This window comes from Stegastes partitus, unplaced genomic scaffold (genome assembly GCF_000690725.1).
Source record: "Stegastes partitus isolate 25-593 unplaced genomic scaffold, Stegastes_partitus-1.0.2 Scaffold546, whole genome shotgun sequence".
Taxonomy (NCBI): Eukaryota; Metazoa; Chordata; class Actinopteri; family Pomacentridae; genus Stegastes; species Stegastes partitus.
The window spans coordinates 180,605-201,523 of NW_007578277.1; the positions used below are offsets into that span (position 1 = coordinate 180,605).

General features: G+C 39.1%; 2 protein-coding genes across 3 annotated transcripts in view; one reads left to right on the plus strand and one right to left on the minus strand.

Moving 5' to 3' along the window:
* ctnna1 (catenin (cadherin-associated protein), alpha 1) overlaps window positions 1–20,919 on the minus strand; it is an 84,518-nt gene that overhangs the window by 32,105 nt on the left and 31,494 nt on the right. For both annotated transcript variants that reach the window (XM_008288199.1, XM_008288198.1), the window contains exons 8-9: window positions 5,083–5,163; window positions 4,608–4,760 (exon numbers count right to left, since the gene is read on the minus strand). In XM_008288199.1, coding sequence (XP_008286421.1) covers window positions 4,608–4,760; window positions 5,083–5,163 — 234 coding nt within the window. The remainder of the gene's footprint in view (window positions 1–4,607; window positions 4,761–5,082; window positions 5,164–20,919) is intronic.
* On the plus strand, window positions 10,204–12,274 carry lrrtm2 (leucine rich repeat transmembrane neuronal 2). The gene is made up of 2 exons (XM_008288195.1): window positions 10,204–11,836; window positions 11,933–12,274. The coding sequence occupies exons 1-2, from the start codon at window positions 10,697–10,699 to the stop codon at window positions 12,272–12,274; spliced, it is 1,482 nt and encodes a 493-aa protein (XP_008286417.1). The 5' UTR covers window positions 10,204–10,696.

Genomic DNA, 20,919 nt, shown 5'->3' on the forward strand with positions numbered 1-20,919 from the left:
CTTTAAGGTGGTAGGGGTTAACTAGCAATCAGTACACTGGCTTATACTGTCATGGTGTGTCTATGAATATCATGATGGATCTTATGTAGATTTTAGATCGATGAGATGACAAAGAGTGTGTAATAAGAGACGTGTACCACGACTGCTCTAAACACTCCAACAGTATACAGGTTCAATAAATCACAGTGTCTCTCATATCATGCTAAACAAATAGCATTCTTCTTCAGAAACACGTGAACAACCAATATAATTGCTTAGAAAATCCAGAAAAAAAAAACTCAAGAAAGTATAGCCAAACAGGGGCAGATAGCAGATCATAAATATTTCTCTTGGCTGCCAGGAGCGGAGAGAGGACAGGAGCGGGGAGGAGGAGAATGCGTTTTGGTGGCTAAAAATGCAATATCATCATCACATTAAATAAATCAGTGGTAAAATATGTGAGGCTGTATTTCTTCTATGGTTTCCTTCTTAATAAAAAAGGTTGGAACCTGATAAACCATGAGTTGTGCTTAAAAATTGACAAAAAAAATCTGTCTATTCTATTTTCTTGTTATATTCTTAATGGGAAAAAAGATGTTCCATTATTTTATTACTGCAGAGAAGGCATTACATTTGAACATTTATTAGTTCATCATGATTTAAATCTTTTATCTTAATATATTAGAGTATATGTCTGGTAAAATGCATGGAGAACAAGCTTTGGGACAGAGTTCTTGCACTAAAAAAATACAGAGTAGGTTCCCCCCCAATACATTCTGGAAATGCTTATTATACTATTCCATTGGATCACTGGCCCATAGAGGCGTTTCTCCACCTTGACTTGTCATGTTTCCCATCTCGATGACTTATAGTGGCTTTTCACCCCAAAGCTCATAATCAAAACAGAATGTGCGCTCAAAACAAACATCAACTTATCTAAATAACATAAACTAACCCCCTATCTAATGTCAATACCATTCCTGTGCCTGGTAGAGAGCCCCAAAGCTTGATGCATGTCAAACTGAATCCACTTCTTTATTCCCTTCATTCTCCGAATATGGGTCAGTCATACTGTGGCTTTCAAACAAATGTGTGTGAACTAATGGGCCATTTGCCTTTGGGCAGCCTACACTTGCACAACTCATGATGTCATACAAACACAGCCTGGGATTGACAGCTCTTTGCTGCTCCTACCACTGAACGGAGGACAAACTGCACATACAGCATATTCATTCCTTATGTGATAAAGAACCAAATATGTTGTTACCTCTCACTTTGGTCATCGCAATTCCATTTATTTACATCTATAGTGCTTGGCAAAGGCTCTCTTCCAGAGCAGTTTACAGTACAGTTCAGTGCGTACTTTGCAGGATGCATTAGCAGGGAAATGTCAACCATTTTCAGTCAGAGGTGAAAGCCAGGAGTTCTACTGTGAATTACCTATTGCTCAGTCGACTGCATTGATGTTGGCTTGCAATACAGGAATGTTTTTCCTGTAAAATGATAGAATGCTTCACTGTGTACTTTTGCCATTCATATTAGCTACTGCTGAAAGAGAATCTAAAATGACAAAAAAAGCAAACATTGGTGGCCCCTAAAAAGGTTGCAGCTTCTTTGCCAAAGTGAAAATGGTAAGATGTGCCACTTCCACATATGTCAGGGCAAATAAAGTGTAATTTACAAGTAACTAGTATAACGATATCAGTTACTGAACAGATGGTGAGTTTGAAATTTCTTGCGGAACCCCGAAAATAGTATTTTACAAATGGGAACTCGGATTTCCCGATGACCTCTTCAACACACTCAACTCACAAAGACGTGTATTGGCTTCAATTTAGGTTGACAAGTATGCTTTCAATTGAGTTAAATCAAGGCTGCATCTGCTCCTGTCTCTACATTGCCTTTTAATGTAATCTTTTCACCTCTACAAATAACATTTGAACAGAAAATGTATTTGGTTGTCTCCATGTCCTTTCTGTGCTGTCATTATCTTGACATTACATTATAACATGCTCTTCAGTTTTATACAGTTTAGTCGTGTTTTGATATTACACAGAAATGTGAACTGACTGTGCCACCATTCATTTTTATCAAAGGGGAACTCATGCTGTCAAATTTTTAAAAAAATGAAGCTTCCTTAAGGTTTTTAAACTGTCTACAGTACACAGTTTGCATTACAATGTGCGCTACTGCACTTGCAAGGAATAATAAAAGATCTGAGCTTAATGCATGCTGAACAGCTGAACTGAGCTACCAGGCAGATTTGGACTTAGCCCAATGCTTAAAACTTAACTACCAGCATGACATGGGGGTTGTCTTGATTTTAATTAACTCACTCTACCCATATCTGCAGCAGTCTGTTCTTAATGAGTGAACAACTACTGTTTTTGTCCTTGGTTTAGTTCTAACTGAAATGAGTAAGCAAAACTGATGATGCATCACATTAAGTTAGTGGAATTCCAGTTTAATCAATTCTAACAACAACCCTGGTGCCCCCACGTTGTTCCAGTGATTCTCTTTGGACAAAGCACTAGCAGTTCTAATTTATGTGACAAAATATACTTTTGCTGATGAATATTTTATGACGAATTAGACCAAGTAGCAGTTCAGTTCCACTTTGCAGACATGCAGACTGTGGAAGTAAAATACTTAACTTAAACTTTCACAACCATCCACTACTGTCACTACAGAACAGTGTTTCTCGCAGTCAATTTTTTCTCCTTCATTTATTTGATGTATTGAGTAGTTTCTTCTTTTGTCACATATGCTGCTGAAATGTAATTTCAGGTCCTGTGTCCTCTATGGGTGCATAGATGTCGCATAACATGCATATTTAAATGCAAATACCTTTAAGTTCACAGAGAGGAACTCCAGCACGCCAAGCTGCACTTAAAGATGTATTCAAAGTGTTTGTCATTGAGTAAAAACCATCTATAACATGACCCAAGCTTGTGCATTCTGTTCTTTGTGTATTTGGTCTAAGTGTGAGGAGCAGAAGTAGCACCCAAGCATTAGCAAAGTCCACCGATGTCATGCTCTAATGCCACATCTGACACTAATGCCTTCAGGAGCTACTTAAGGGTCTGCTCCCCAGTGCGGTCCCCTTTTCCCTCTGATGCTTCAGCGGTTTCCCTGGTGAATGCGCATGTTGCCCTGCTCTGGCTGGAATAACTGATCCAGCTACACTCATAGCCATCTGCCCATGGTGAGAAGTCACTTTCAAATGTCAGCATACAACGCTTTGACACAAGCTTTACACAAATTGAAGGAAGGACCACTAATGAGCACAGCTGATGTTTCTGTGAGCTTGTTGCCTATTCAAGTCCATCATTGCCTCGCTTCCTTTATCTGCTTTCTTGTTGCCATGCATACATTACTATGAAATACAAAGAAAAAAAAGATTCTCGAAACAAGAGACACACTATGGTTACCCAGCAGTGATTTGTAAATTAGCTCTCCATTCACAAATTTAACCCCTAAAAACTAGAAGTTTCTTCTCCATGACAACAATTCCTGACTTAAATCAGCTTAGATGCCATTGATGCCTCTAGAATCTGCAGGTCTGTGAAGTCCTTACCTCTCCCCAGCCACCTGTCCCTACTTACTGCCACTCAGACACAACCAACTCACCTATGACTCAGCTCAAAGAGTAAAACTACTCGACGACACACAATGGCAAGTTGTAACACCAGAGTAATTCAGCCATACGTGTCTGAGCTGGAAACTGGTTCTGAAGAGGTGGAATGTTACAGAAACCCCCATCCTTCAAAAAAAATAGGACTGGTTCTTTAGATTTGTTACATATAAAACCTCAGATGTTTGAATCTGTGTTTTTCAGACTGGCATCAGTACACTGCAAAAATATGTTCAGCTCTGGCGTTAACCTCACATTTTACTTACAATATGTCTTCCTGCATATGAAAACACCATATGAACATGTTAACTAATTAACAACAATTATCACATCGTTAACGCGTTGTACTTGTTGTACAGTTGTTCTGAACAGCCTCCCTATTAAGCAACAAACTAAAAGGGTGACACAGGCACATCTGATAGCAGTGAAGTATACCAATAGTACACATGATAAGTTGAACAGTAAGAAGTAGTATATTAATCTACTGTGGCAAAGACTACATTTTCAGAAGTGCCAGTCCTTATCCTTGAGTTGTGGTTGTTTCACTTCTTTGGATCTGCTTAAAACTTTGATGATTTTCTCTGTAATCCTACAGCAATGTTCTGTTTGTCAGCTCACTTTGGTATCACAGCACCAGATTAGATCCAGCAGAGTTCCAAAGTGTTTTTGTGTGAGTCAGACAAACAGACAGACAGAAGTACAAAGATAGTGACCACAGAAAATAACTTCAATCCTCACGTTTTGTTTTAACTAGGGAAAAAGACCCAAAATTGCATTATTATTGTAATTTTTTTTTTTGGCACTGTAATCCAAAAGTTGTTTCACAAGGGTTTTTCTTCAAACAGAGAGAGAACAAGGCAGCAGAATGTAGACTGATGTTTCTATGAGCTAAACTAAAATGTCCAAAACTGATGAGATGTAAAGAAAACATGTCAATGTTCTGTATTTGGGTCAGAGCCTGTTTTGACTGTGAAAGTGCAAAATGTTTCGTTACCTCGATCAACTTGTTGGCATGCTCACGGAACACCTGTGCGTATTCCTTCACTTCTTTCTCATTGCCATTCTTGGCAGCTTCGATCAGGACCAGGAGGGGAACATTGGTCTCCAGGAAAGAGTCAGAAACATGGTCCATCACAGCTTTACGCAGCTGTGAAATGAAAAATTAGGAAAAGAAAGGGCGCTGTTAAAATAATATATCCCCTGTGCCCCTGTGCATAACCTGTGGACTTGTGTCTTGTCATGCAGCTTGTTGACCTGATCAGATGGTACATTTTCCCTTCTTAATTGAAACAATCACCAGCCTTAAAAGAATATCTTGTCAATTATATTAGCTGAACTTCAGATAAAATACTTGTTTTGGTAGAAATTTGTTTTGATATCAAAGGTTCAGTGAGCACAAACATGGAGGTTTAGAGGCAAATTGAACTCAAAGTGAAGAAAAAAAAAAGTCATGCTTGAACAAAACAAACCTGTCTGCGAAGGTCTCTGGTCTTCTTTGTCATCCTGTCGATGGCTGTGTTCAGAGCATCACTCCTGTCCTTCCTTCCCGCCTGAAACATAAACAAAGGGAGGAATTAGTGAGGAGTGCGCTGCAGTGGCAGCTATGTCAACAACAAATTTGCTGTGGATGCTCATATAACATATATCTTGATAAGCCTACGGATCAGATTGAATTTAATCAATCCGTGTCCAAACCTGAAAAGATTAAACAGTCTAGACTCGAGGGAATAAAGACAAAATGGAACAAATCTGCAGACATACCACTGCATCAGAATTTATAATTAATAGCATCGTTCTTAGTGTTACATCATCACTCTCTCACATGCTTCCTTTTTTAGTAAAATTGTAATTTAGTATATAACGATTAATAAGGTTGCTGGATAAATTTAAATGTTTCAGTGTTATTAACCAATCATTTTTGGATCCGACTCTTTCATGTGTCTCTGCTTTGTAAAATTACTGTACTTTCTTATAAAACTGCCGTAAAATAAAAATAAAAAATGCAATTCAGTTGTTAAAGAAAGATAAAAAGTCAAGACTGTTTCAAGAGCTTCTTCATGTGGGCAATTTATTATGCTGTGAGACGCTGGTGGACACAGATCACAGAATTTTTATTTTGTTATTGAGCGTGTGTGAATAATCCCGTGGGGGATACATCATGTAAATCACCAAATTATTCATTCATTTGTATGTAATAGGTTCCAGTGAGAGTTAAAGTGATCTGTGAATGTAAGTGCAGCTACTGTTCTGCAGATAGTCAGTTTGATCCATGTATCATTTCTGTACTCTGCATAGACCAGCTGTCAAAAGCGCCCCTTTGGCCCCCAATAAACACTGGAATCATTTCCCAACTCACAGCACAGTGAGCGATCCATGGAGCACAGAGCAGCAGCTAACAGTTTCAATTAATAATATACACACACACTGAAAGCATGCGCTGGTAAAAAGGGAGTTGGGTTAAAAAACAGCTGATTTGCAATATATAAGCGCTATAATTCATGTGCACTACATCCTCTTAAGTGCTGCTGTTGGTCGCAAACTGCATTTAAATCCAAAATTTTATTCATGCACAGATCGAGAAAGGCTAATTCTATCCAAGTCTTCCTGCCACCACAGCTCTCTTCATAGATGCTGTATATAACACTGTATAATACATTGCAGTAAACCACTAAAAGCAACCCTTGATGCAGGCTAGAGATTCATATTTACAGAACTCCTAAGCTGTCATACATGTAGAAATAGTTTTATTTTACCCTCTGTTATGTTTGTAACTCTAAATGTTTAATAAAGACAAATCAAAATTTGGTTCAGGTTCCACATTTTCAAAAAAAGAAAATGTTCCGGTGACTTAAACTAGTTTGAATCTATTACTGCCTAAATTACTTGGTCATTTTGTAAAATGGAAACCAGTTTGTCCTGTTGGCCTCAATGGGCCAACATCAGCTCCCAGTAGTAGAAACTGTGGAAATACTATTTGGATTGGATTGGCTACTGTGATAAAGGTGATTATCTACACTACTGCTAAGCAAAGCATGTTTGGTAAAGTCAGACAACCTGATAATCATGTAAATCAAAAGATTTGCTCCCCATGAAACAGGCTGAGGCGGGTATTTTCACAGTTCTCCATTTCTTGGGTGCAAACAGCAGCTTGGATGCGGTTTCTGATTGAAAATGTACAACTCAAGTACAAAGAGCATATTCAAATGCATCTACATCACTGTGGTAATGGTGCATTGTTTGCTCATAAATTAAGAGCAGCTGTAAAAAGGCTTGTGAGTACAACTGAGCACTAATGTAGAGCAACAATAAAATTAATATTTTAATCTCTTCTCCACAGTGTAGATGTTCTCATCTTCAAAGAGAATATGTGTTGATGAAAGTTGCAGTTTCATACGCATGTGTAAGTTACATACATTGCAACAGCTCAACTGGTAATCATACAGCCAAGTGTCACACAGTAGTCAGAGCATGAACGAATGCAGAGATGTTCAGTCAGTCTGCAAACTACTTTAGCATAAGCTGAAAACCTAAAACTTTTAGGAAAGAGAGAGATTGAGTGAAAGCGAAAAACAGAGAGTGACATATGCACTGATACTGGAAAATCATAAAATCTGAGCAAAATTAGATGAATAGCAAAGGGCAACAGAGAAAAGGCAAAGAACCAGTTGGACTCTGGGCTGCTCATCCCCTTTATAATGCTTAGATCAACCGCATCAGAACACCATGGATGGTGGTGGCATTGACCTACCCCATCCCCCCACTGACCTTTGCCCATTGGGGGGTTGTGCACATAGTTAGGGGCCAGGGAGCTCCAACAGCACTAATCCCCTGTGATTTTGTGCCGGCTGGATGCAGTGCTGTGTAGGGCTTTAGCCTGCTCTGCCCCAACTCTTTCAATCCTATTTCATTCATGCCTAGCCTATATTTCATTTCCACGCCAGAGGGTTCTAAAGCACTTTTTCAGGTGCTCATTATGGAGGCAGTTTCTCTGCGGCATCTTTTATGATACTCAGGTGAGTCTCTATCCATCTCCTTTAGGACAGATTTAGGAACATCCCTTTCTACGAAACCACTAGTCCGCTGGATTATTTCAAAAAAATTCAATGGAAATAAACTATTCTCCAAGTGTCAAATGATCACAGAGCTCCACAACATTGCTCTTCAATATTTCAGCAGGCTCAGTTAATTGGGTGGGCATTTATAATTTCACATGTTTTTTTCCTTTCACATTTGCTTTTCAAACATCCTACATTTTCAATGAAAAGCCAGCACACAAACACAGAGGACATCTCCCTGAGGTTTAAGTGTTTTTTTTTTCTCTATGCATTCCTCTTACGCATTCTGCAGAACAGTCCACATGGGAGATGTAGTCTACCACAGTACATGTGGAGAATGACAGCTGCTTGCAGGTCAAATGGCCTGGAAAGTCACAGCCAGATGTGTTTTGTAGTAATGGAGTTAATGAAAGATTTTATTTATTATTTTTAAGTCACAATATTTTTCGAGTTATGCATGCAGTTCAGTGACTCTGTGACGCACGTCAGCATTGCAGTATTCAAATCTGACATTCTGAAAAATAGAAAATTGGTTTCAGTTGCTCTTTATACTATTTCACTATCATTCAAACAATGGGAATTCTATTACTTGTTTTCATTAAATGCAACTGATTGTAACAGATCCAATAGAATAAAAAAAAACTTCACTGTAAGGAAATTAAATTAACACATTTGAATCAAGTGGGGGTGTATTAGGCTCGTGGAAACTATAGCGTAGTATATATAAAAGATGTATAAGTAAATAGAAGGTGAAATTCAATAGACGAACAAAGTTAATGACAATATTTGTGCTTCATGTCTTTTCTTCTATGTAGTCTTTTAATGCCTCCAGTCTAGCTTACTGCAATTGCCCTCACAGCACAGCACATTAAATAATTGAAGAATATAAGGGCTAAAAATTAACTACAGACATCCCATTCTCTTCAGCACTCTAAATGGTTCTGAAATATCTTCTTTTAAGAAATAGAAGAGTCAAATTCATCTGTTAAAATTCCCCCCCCAAAAAAAATGGTAACAGCATTTTAGTTACTTTAATCTCTCCTTATGCCTCACATCATCAGCCAAGTGTTCAACCTTGTCCATTACATTTTAAAAGCTAGCCTAATTAAGCTTCAGAGCAGCTGGCCATACATTGCATGCCAGTGCTCAAAAAGGCACTGCACTCAAGATATGTAAATTATGAATATAAAACAGACATCGTATGTTAGCATTGACATAGTATACCCGCTCCTGAGCAGAGATAAGGCAATGCAGAGCACCTTGCTCGTGTTTTTTTGTTGTCTAAAGCCACAAGTTACCAACTATATTCTGCTTTGTTATGCTATTTTGTTTATGTCTCCAGCATACATTCATACATAGTGCCTGCAGAACAACAGCAAGGCGAGGCTGAGATTTACAGCTGTGGTTAATTTCAACAGCAAGCTGCCGCAACACGTTCAAGATATCAATATTCTGATGGTGACGAGCCAGTGGGAGGGAAGGGGGATGCATGAGGGAGGTGGAGGAAGACTAAGGTGCACAAGCACTGTGTATGAGGCAGAGAGCAAGTGACTGAGCAAGAGAGTGAGAGGGTGTTTGTGTGTGTGGGAGAGAAAAAGAGAGAGAGAGAAACAGTAGTGATGATCGACGCCAGGCTGCCACCACTCTGTAGCAGTGAGTGGCTGCAACAAAAAGCACAGAATAACATCCCTGACTCCCTGCTCTGCTTTTTTCTCTCTCCCTGCGTCTCAGCTAGCAGACGAGGGCTCCGCTCACAGCTCTGCAGAGGCTATGCTGAGACTGAGCCGGCGTCGGAAGCAGGATCTCTGGCTGCCATCAACAAGTTAGGGTTGGAAGACCACAGCCATGAAAGAGAGGCACTTGATCTTCAATTAACCGTCTGAGCTGACATCATTGCGGTGGAAGGGAAACAAAAGGGTAAAAAAAAGAAAAAGAAGAAAAAGGGAGAGGGGGGGTCTGTTCGCTGGAGTCGCTCTGGATGCAACTGATCAACTTAAAAAAAAATTATATAATTATTTATTTCAAGGATTCGTGGGTTGAAGGAAAAAAAGATTCAACCTTTTCTTTCAGCTTGGATTTTAAAGGACTAAAGCAGCATAACAGGAATAAACATCATCTTGGGACATGGAATTTCATATTTTGTTTCAATTGGGTGGGTTCAGAATTGCTATATTTCCAAAGAGGCTGATTCCTTTTGTGCTTACTCAAAAGGGCTTTTTCCCTTTGGATTTTTCTTCCATCTGGTTGCTCCAAGAGTCTGCGGAAAAGGACAGTTGAATGCAGCCTCCGATGTGCACAAAAGAATGGGTAAGTTAGCTCCCTTTATATGGCAGATCTGGGCATGAATAGAGAATACAAGTAAGAGTGAGCAAGGCTGAGGACTAAAAGCTCTCCTGCCAAGTCTATTTACTGCAATGGTCCTTCATTTTCTTTTCTTCACCGACACACGACTTGGGAAGATATACGATTTAAGAACCGTTTGTATTTAACAGAAGCCCTCTCAAGTGATAAAAAAAAATCACATAAAAAAAAAAAGCCCTAATTCAAATCATTCTTTTTTTTTTTTTTATTTTCTATTCAATGACAACAGTATATGTGTGCTGCTTAAAAAAACATACAGCAAATAACTAATAAACGAATGTCAGTAATGAAGGGGAAATTTGCATTCAAGCCCAATTGCAGAGCACTAAAAATGAACCCAATTGGCTAAATATAAACAGTGCGAGCAAAGTCCGGCTCATGCATGTAACTGATCGTTAGATGCGCAAGTAAATGACATCTCCATCCATGTGTCATGTTTCCATACATTGTAAAAGTTGCCAATGCAAAATATCTCAACTGCTGTATGTATGTAAAGAACGAGAGCATACACAGAAAGCACAATCGCCATCATGAATTAGTAATAAGTGCTCTGCAGAGATTAGCTTTCCCGCCCCACAGTTCATTTTCTTGTCTTTGAACCCACCCAGGTTTCCATTCAAGGTGGCCATTGGTGGGACCTGCACCAGCGGCTGTGTGTGTGATCAGCATGCTCCTAGCGTGCCTGCTGTCTCCTGCATCGTGCACAACCTGCCCTCAAAAATGCCGCTGTGAGGACCTGCAGTTCTACTGCGACACCCAGGGGCTTACGGCACCCCCAGATGGTGTGGACAAGGGAGCCCTGGGGTTGTCACTACGCCACAATAGCATCACTGAGCTCAGCCCTGATCAATTCTATGGCTTCAGCCAGCTCACCTGGCTACATCTCGACCACAACCAGATTACCACAGTACAAGAGGATGCCTTTCAAGGGCTCTATAAACTGAAGGACCTCAATCTGAGCTCCAATCGTATCACCAAGTTGCCCAACACAACCTTCATCCACCTCATCAACCTCCAGATACTGGACCTGTCCTTCAATCAGATGACTGCATTGGAACCAGAACTGTTTCACGGATTGAGGAAGCTCCAGATACTCCACCTCCGCTCCAACTTACTTCGTACCACACCTGTTCGGGCATTCTGGGACTGCCGCAGCCTGGAATATCTGGGCCTAAGCAGCAACCGTCTGCGGAGCCTGGCCCGAAATGGATTTGCTGGGCTCATCAAGCTTAAAGAGCTCCACTTGGAACACAATCAGCTGACCAAGATTAACTTGGCCCATTTCCCTCGTCTTGTTGCCCTCCAGTTTCTATATCTGCAATGGAATAAGATCAGCAACCTAACATGTGGCATGGAATGGACCTGGACCACTTTAGAGAAGCTGGACCTCACAGGAAATGAAATTCGTGTCCTGACACCTGATGTATTTCAAACGCTGCCAAATTTAAAAATTTTGCTGCTGGATAACAACAAACTAAGCAGTCTGGATCCTCAAGTCATGGATATGTGGCAGTCTTTGGGTACTATCGGGCTGTCTAGCAACCTTTGGGAATGTACCAAAAGGATTTGCTCTCTGGCCACTTGGCTAAGCACCTTTAAGGGAAGGTGGGAACATTCCATTCTCTGCCATAGTCCTGAATATGCCCAAGGTGAGGAGATACTTGATGCTGTTTATGGATTCCAGCTTTGCCAGAATTTTTCAGCGCCGGTTGTTCAGACCATTAGTACAACCACAGACGCTACTACAGCTGCAGAGATGACAAGCTCCTTGTTTGGAATTATGCAGCCGACCCCCACACAGGACTATGCAGAGGATTTTGGGAGCTTTACCACAGTCATTACCACAACAACCACAACACAAACACCACGCACTGCTCAAGCAACTACTGCTCCATTGGAAGAGGCAGCTGTAACGGATGACTTCTCAGCTATGGACAACACTGTTATGACTCATAGGGTTATCATTGGAACTATGGCCCTTCTATTTTCATTCTTTTTCATCATTTTCGTTGTGTATATTTCACGGAAGTGCTGCCCTCCCACCCTGCGCCGGATACGCCACTGTTCGGCGATTCAAAACCGCAGACAGATGAGGACCCAGCAGCGGCAGCCTATGGCAGACCTAGCTACACAGGTACCCTATAATGAGTATGAGCCCAGTCATGAGGAAGGGGCACTCGTGATCATCAACGGCTATGGGCAGTGCAAGTGTCAGCAGCTGCCTTACAAAGAGTGTGAAGTATGAACTCTTATTTATTCCTAGAGCATATGGTTTGTCATTTGACCATTTCAGATGATACAGGGTTTGCTTTTTTGATTTTTTTCCAGTTTATGTAAAAAGCATAATTTCTACAAGTGAGATTTGAGAATATGTGAGAAATGTTGAATGCTACAATGACAGAGGTTGGACAGTCAAGGGAAGATGTAGAGATAGTCACAAATTTATTTTTCTATGAATGCAAGGTTGTTCATATCAGGCAGGGGCAATCATTTTAAAGAAGAAAATTGTAAACTGTGAGATTTGTCTCCACATTGTCTCTATATTCTGCAGCACAGAGAAACTACTTCGCCAAATGGCCCTCTGCTAACAGAATACATTAAGTGAAGAAATGTGATTTATGTCGTATTTCTTTTAAAAAGTAAATATTTGAAATCATGTTTCTAACTGCACCACAGGCACTGTAAGCCAATCACTCAATCACTGGGGCAAATGAATTGGATCAATCTTTAGGATGTATGTTTTATAGTTTCATTGTTTTGAGAGAACTATGACACATTAAAGGACACGAAGACCAAACTCAAACTCTGAATTTTAACTGTAAAATAAATGTCATTATTGTTATGTTACAAATAAAGATAAATTCTCTATTGGGAAGAGAGGAACCCTGAAGTTCTATTCAGTAAACACTAATGATATTGCTTTTACCAGATCAGACATGATTCAGTTATATAAATCAATAACGTTCCATCAGATCAAAAGGCTCTCAGTGTTCCCTTCTTAAAGAAATATATTTGGGTGGTCACTTCAAAAAAAACAGCTGTCCTTAGCCAAAAAGAGATTATTGTTTTGTTTTTAGAAATCTGGATTTCCTCCAAAAGTTCTTCTATGTGAAAGTGCAACTCAAAGTGTGTACTGAGAATGGAGAATTTATGTTCAATTATATAAATTGGAAAAATTACCTCTTTAATCAGACATTAGCTCGTAAATGCAATGCTGTTATGCAGCTGACTCAAGTTGTTGGATGTTTGAGCTCCCGCCCACAAGGGCCAAGCGCTACAAATAAATGTTTGACCTGTGGGACACACTAAGCATTGTTCAACTGTGGTTAATCTTCTATATACTACACTGCTTAGCTTAGCAAAAACTCATGGTTGTCAACTTCACCTAAGACTTGCTGGACAAATTATTAGACCATTAATGTACAATGATCTGTACGTGGATTCTCAATTTCCCAAATGCCATACAAAATGTGACCACAATATTTCTTAACCTAGTTAAGTACACTTTGCTGATTTGCTATTATATACCAGGATCGATATACAGAAGAACTAGTGTGAGGTGTGAAGGTAGCAAGTGAAAGGGCAATGAACAGCGCAAATGCATTTCATTCTGAAAATAAAACCTTTCCCAGTAGCCCACGCTCTTTACCGCTAACACACTAATCAGGACTGACAGCCTCAAGATTGAACCAATTAAGGCAAGGCAAAAAGAATCTAATATTCTGTCACCCACACCAGTGATCCAGCAACATTTAGCTGTTCAACCACTCAAAAATAGTTCTAGTATAATCATCCTTGACACCAAACAAAAACATCACTGACCCTTTTATTTTAAGACATTGTTCTTGTTGGGGAATTGTCATTTCAGTCTTGAGAATGCATTTACAGAGAATAATAAATATTATAACAGTTCCTGGGTTAGCACTCGCAAGTGTCAAGTTAAACTGCGGTCAATACCCTGAGAGCAAATGGAGATCCACTGATAAGCAAACAGCAAGCCTGGGTCAGGACACATTTGTATGCAGCAGGGAGAGGATGTGCATTAGCATCAGACTAAAGCTGCTGCCGCAGCTTCGCACTTCTTTGTGTTCAATTTGGTAGTGGGGGCAGGGTGAAAGAGAGAGGGATTGAGAGGAATTGATGGGACGACGGAGAGGGGGTACAACTATGGGGTAATATCTTAATTCATTAAAACAAATGAGCACCCTTCTGGTCGAGTAAAGGTAGTAGAGAGAGGAAGAACTGAATAACAGCACCTTGGGATTGAAATGCACACTGACCACACAACAGTAACAATTTCACTTCTTGCCAACTAATGAGCCATCCAGTGTTTGAACATCGAAAGATTCAAGTCAAATTCTTGACATTTGGAAACAAGAATATGACGTGTAATCATATTCTTGACTCCTAACACTCATGTTTTTTTCAACTTTTGGTTATGTTTATTAAAGTCAGCAATTAGAATGGAAGGATGCTTCTGACAGCACAGCACCTTCAAGTGAGATGTTTGGTTTTGAACAACTGGGATGCAGTTTATTGGCTGATGCCCCCTAGAGGTAGGAAGAAGGTACCATTTGTGGCTTTGTCTCTATTGAGCTTGTCAAAATTTGGCTTCAGACTTCTAAATGAATGCTTGTTTGTCAATGTGTTCCAGCACATGCTCATAGGATGCCTAAAACAACTTAAGAAAGTGCTTATGTAAACCAAAAATTGTTACACTTCATGTTTGAATTCAATGAAAACCATTGCATACACTGATCACATCTGCAAAGCCAAGCACCTCCACTTTCTAATTTAGTTTTCTTCCAGCTTCGCACTGCTTTTACTATTGCCCTTCTAATCTGTCTTGCATGTTCAAAAGTCAAAATTGAGTTGAGTATTTCTTAATGTCATTCAGCAAACGTTATGGAGAGACCTCATTTTTGATAACACCGAGAATGGGGATATATATGGAATTCCTATGAAGCTCTGTCAATCATCTGACATTTCACTGTTTAAGACTACAGTTGTACTAAGAGACTGAAAATCCACAAAATTTGTAGAAATATGCATCCCTTTGCACTCTGGCTCTTTGTTAACTGTTTTTGTTTCCTCTTGTCATCCTCTAGCCCTTGTCCCCAACCCTGCCTAAAAAATAATAAAAAAAAAACAAACAAAAAAAAAACAAAACAAAAAAAAAAACAAGTGAACCAATCCCCTCTCTCTTACCCAACCTCTTTGTGCAAAATGAATGCTTTTCTCTTCCCATTTTCCTTTTGTATTGTAATATGTACAATTTCATATCTGTATAGTGGATAAGATGTGCCAAACTGAAAAAAAAAAAACATTGTCCCCTCAAAACATATATTTTTTAAATAAAATGGTTATAATTTACAAAGTGTTTGCTAACTGATGGATGCTCACAACTTGGTTTGGTCTTTCATTACATTTTGGTTCAAGGGATAAACCTTTAGCTTCAGAGAATCCTTAAGCAAACAACATTAAATCCAACCCTTGATGAAATTACCATTGCATATAGCTCTTTCCTGTACACAGTTTAAAGAACCAGAGGATGAGAGACTAATTTGATTCCAACTCCCTTCAACAAAGGCATGTGAACAAAAACAGAAAGTCATTAAGTGTACAAGTCAATGAGATATAAATTCTAATTTTGATGTTGTGCAAAACTCGTGTTTCTGGGTTACGCAATGAAGAGAAGTTTGAAAACCCTCGCTTTAGGGCAGAGTGATGATGTGTTTTCTGGGATCAGAATGTGGTCAATGTGGTAATTTAAATAGAGGAACAGGTAACTGAAAATCATCTATGCTGTTTACTGTTAAACTGATTTTGATAGTTAACTGCTTTTCCATTTTTTTCAATCCACTTGTTAATTGTTTTTTTGAGTAAATGCCAGAAAATAAGGACAAATGCTCTTCACAAGTTCTAAGAACCCAAGGCCATGTCTTGCTGGTTTCATTCCAGGCAAAACTGGAAGGTTTTAAATTTGTAATATCTAAACAGAGAAAAGTGTTAAATCTTCGCATTTGAAAACAGCAAATTGTTGTGTTTTTTTCTTTCAACCTGATGGATGACTACATCTAATAATCAACTGGCTGACTGTATTGCACCTGTATCCTCTACTTTGTAATAAGATTTGGGATTAATGTCAACATATTGAAGAATACTATTAACTGTAGCACCTTAGACAAATTGACTATTTTTTCAGTGACACTGGCTCATTAATATAGATTAGTCAATTTAAATAATCACAGATTTTAACAAATTAATACTAGATGTACAAGACTTAAGTAATGCAAGTCAAGTGCAATAATATCTATAGATTAGCAAATGAGTTCAGCAGCCATCAAAAATGACTCAGAGCACATTGCCCACTGGATTTTGAAACAAGGAGCATTCAAAGAATAGGTACAAAACAAGCTTTACACTAATGTTTGGCCAAGTGGGCACAGCAGAATCCATCTGCAGATACAACATTGACTTTTCAAATTCCCCTAACTGTAAGCACACTGGAAACATAAAGGTGCCCGATATCCACCAGGAATACCACAAAATCTCTGTATATTGCAATATATGTGTTGACAAATGTATAACCAGACCTTCAACTTTATGTAACTTACGCTTGATGTTTGTTTGCTAGAATACAAAATTCAGTCATCCCTTATATGCCAGTGAGGGAGACTTCTCTTGACATAGATGCATTGCAAGAAGAGAAAAAAAACTACATGTTACCTGGTAAGTCAAATGAACTCTTCAAATATCTTCAGTTTTTTTCTTTTTTTAACGAGACATTTTATATGCAGTATACGACATCTAATGGATGCTAGTTTAGAAATGAGCTAGTTTACCATTCCATGGATTTCACAAACTAAACTATGAAAGGAACTGAGATGCAAACCTTGTTGAAAAGGTTCAAATTTAAAGTTCCTGCATACTTTTTTGTTGTTGTTATGATTATCTGCACTATTAGAGTATTTATTCCACAGGAACAAAGCTATATGTAGAAACTGGCATGTAAAGCATGTAGAATCCAACAGTGTTTATTTTGGGACCCGATTTTAATTAAGTTACAGTCAGTCTTTTCATGAAACTGTATACGAGTTCTATTCAGGTTTTAGTGCTTTTATGTATTTATTTGGCAAACTAAAAACATTTTTCCTCCAGTTTCCATCAGTGGCATTTTAGTCTCATTTTTATCAGACATTTTAAATTGTTTTAACTGTTACGCAACTCTACAGCCACCTCCAACTTTTTGTTTAGTTGCCATGGTTACAGGTGGAAAAGGGTCTGTACTTTTGTCTACCAATTTTCCAAGTTTAGTGAATGTAAAGGCAGTTTCCGAGTATGTTATGACTCTGGTCAACTTTGCCAAGATATCTCGAATCCACGCTTCTCTCGTTGGACACTAAGTTCCCATAAGATGCCTAAGTTTCCTTTAAATGGCTCAGATAGCCAGGTTCCAGAGGACAATTTTAAAGAGATGTAAACTTCATCGTAAGGCAACTTAGTTTATGCCAAGCAGTTTTGAAAGATGCAAACACTGTAAAAGAAGTATAGTGTGACATGGCTATCCAACTTTAAAAGCCACTTAAATTTTACTTGCTCTTTTCTGATGAGGTCTACAGAAAGTAAGCGTCAGTAATTAACCTGCAGAGTGTACCCAAGTGGGGGAGGCACTAAACTGATGAGTCTGACTGCATGGCCTCAGTAGTCTGCAGGGTTCAAGGACTCAGAGCCTATGTATGCTTCAGGTATTCATTATGAGGCCTCCAATAAATCTAGAAAATGCTTACAGGGAAGGACATATTGATCTGGACTCTCATCAGCAAATACCCCCCTAATGTATTTATTGCTCAACAAATTTAAAGCCATTCCCCAAGCATATCCTTTGGGGGGGAGGAGGAGGGGGGGGGGATCAAGTGCAAATAATAGAGAGATCTGCCAACCAAAAATCCTTATAGTGTTTGTGGACAAGATTGCAAACTGCTGAACTTTCTTCTTGTTCGTTTTGGAAGAAGAACTTCACTTCACCCGAAAAATAAAATGGAGTTCATTCTTTAGACGTCTATGTAGAATCATTCTTTTGATTCACACAGAATTTAAATTCATTAAAGACACAAGTTACTTGTTAATACAAGTACCACTAAGCCCAGGATCAACATACATGGAATTTCTAAACTCCACAGTCTTTCAAACACCTGCAAAAATAACACCACTTCAAAGATTAATGCTACAAAGTGCAACACAGTAGATGTTAAGGTAACAAGCATCTGAGCATAAATATTTTAAAACCAAAAATGATTAAGCCAGTTACAGAACAATGTTGTTATTCCATTTGTCCGGGGCTCACTCCCCCCCATCAGCTGTCAATATGAGGAACACACCTCTGTTTAAGTCTTTGGTTCCCTCTTTGTGTGTGTTCTTAGTGGGAAGGTTAAAAGTACAGCCAATTAGAAAAATCTTAGCATATCAGTCAGCAAATCTGTCATTGCCACCTCCTACTCAGAAAGAAATGGTCTTAAGTTAGGTTGAGAGGGAAACTGTTCATGTTGTGATGCAACATTATTGAAAGCTACAAGCAGTCGAGGGGTTTTACTGCATGTAGATTAGGGGTCAACTGAGTATTACCCTGGCCACGTATTGGATCCAATATTCAGGATTTTATGTAATTATTAGTATCCGATTACATATAAAACTTCAATTTAAAAATCTGTTACTTTGGCCCTGATGAAGCCACCTTTCTATATCTGTGGTCTCAAGCAAATGTTCCACCCTCAGCACTATCTGACTGGTCACAGGTCAAGACTCACAGCCAATCAAACTGGAGGGTAAACGTTGAAAAGTTCATGTTAATGAAACATTTGTAAAACATCAACAAATAATGGCATTTCAACAAAGCATGGCAGGTGACAATATGACTATAAATACTGATAGTATGGTCGCAGATAGAATGGTTTAAAAAGTCATGATTTTCCTAACTTGGCACAGCTTCTTCAAGTACAACAGCTGCAAATGGATTAAAACTGCATGAAAATTCCAGAATAAATTCAAAATGGGTTTCAAGTATGGCTCCAAGAGGCTTCTTTGTAACTGGACATGGTGCATGCACCGACCAAATTTGCTACACCTAATGTGGGAGCTGCAGCTTTGAAGTTCTGTGGTAAGACAGACTGCTGAAAGCATTTGCTTACCAGTAACAGAACCAGTAATTCATCATTAGCTCCACTTCAAACCAAGTCAAACTATGTTTTCTGTACACAAAAGAATACCCAGAATACCACCCAAAACTACCTGATAAACCTGATAAGAGGTTAGGTTTGTTTTCTGAAAGCTAGAAGGTCTGCTGTTGGAATTCAGGGAGGCACATTTCTGTGTAGAATCTGCATGTTCTGTCCGTGTCTGTTAGCGTTTCTCTGGGTGCGTTGGTTCTAATATAGTTCCAAGACATGCAGGTCAGGTGAAGTGGAAACAACCACCGCCTGCAGGTGCTTACATGGGTGTGAAAGTGTTGTGTATGTGTGTGTTAGCCCTGTGATTGAGAGGTGACTTGTTCACAGTGCATTTTCTGTGTGTCTTCAGGGAAGCTACAGACTTCTGCTAAATGTAATAACAAATAATAGTAGCAGTGGTGAGTATATGCTGAATGCATAGTGTTAGAAAAACTAGATTAGAAATGTGCAGAATTTCCTGTTGCTTAATTTAATGAAGGGAAACAATCCCAGTTCTACCTTGTCATGTAATACCAGAGCTGTGAACACAGTAATTGCTGTTACCAAGGTCACTGGCATGTCTGATGAGAACAAAAAAACACACTTGCTACAGTTGAGTACTTCTGTGAATGCATGTGCACTTGTTACATGCACAGATGTGGTTTGCCTCCCAGTTAGACACATTCATCACAGCTCAATTCACTGTGACTCAGTCTACTTCACCTTCAAGCCTATGTATTTCTCTGGCTATGCACACCTGCAAACTGCAGATACGCATTCTGATTTTCTTGTCATTTTTAACAGTGTTTGTACCTTTGGCTGGGGGACAAATGTTTATCTGACTTATCATCCCAGAAACAGACCCCAAAGGTGGAACGATATTCAGCACAAAAATGCTTTTGTTGATTTTATTGATTTCTGCATTAAATGGATTACAGTGCTGCTAAGAACACCACCAACCCACAGAGAATTATCACCTGACTGCACTTTATTGCATCTTTTAGCTCATTGTTTAGGTTTTAGGGCTCAGGAGCTTTGGTTTGCTCTCACTGCTGTGTCATCAGCATAAAAAACATCTTAAAACTCACTGTGTGCAACAACAACAACAACAGAAACACTCGCCAATAAGTTTACCCAATTATCATAAAAGGTGATAATCCAGTTATTTCCTCTGCCCTTAAGGGTCTAAAAGGCTGACATAAGTGAAGGTGAAGAGACTAGACTAAAACTAATTATACTGACAGCATATGTATGAATCTATGGAGAAAGATTGCCATACTTGCCAATTAAATCATTTCACACCATAAGACATGCTTCAGAAAACAGCACGGATGGTGCTGGATAAAGTTCATTCACCCATGTCAAAAGGGGAAAGTCAGTGGTAGTATCACACAATGGCTCTTTGTGAAGCCACAGCTTTCTTCTTCTGTTTAATTGCTGCAGATAAAAGGGTGCATCTCATCTACCTGCCAGCAAAGCCAACCGAAAAGCCTCGAATTCACCAGCAAAAGATCAAGGGCCAGGTCTAGGAATTGTTGCCTGACGGGCTGTTCCTGACAGACCAGTGTTTTATGGAGGCTGTAAATATACGAAAAGCCTTGGGGACACTAAATCTTTTCCCCGTTACATTGTGTGGTGTGTAATTTGTTTTAATTATGCATTTAGATGAGATTACAAATAGATA

Coding starts and splice junctions, on each gene's coding strand:
- lrrtm2 (XM_008288195.1), top strand. CDS start 10,697: ATGCTCCTAGCGTGCCTGCTGTCTCCTGCATCGTGCACAACCTGCCCT. Junction 11,837..11,932: donor CGACCCCCACACAGGACTAT/GCAGAGGATTTT, acceptor CCATTGGAAGAG/GCAGCTGTAACGGATGACTT.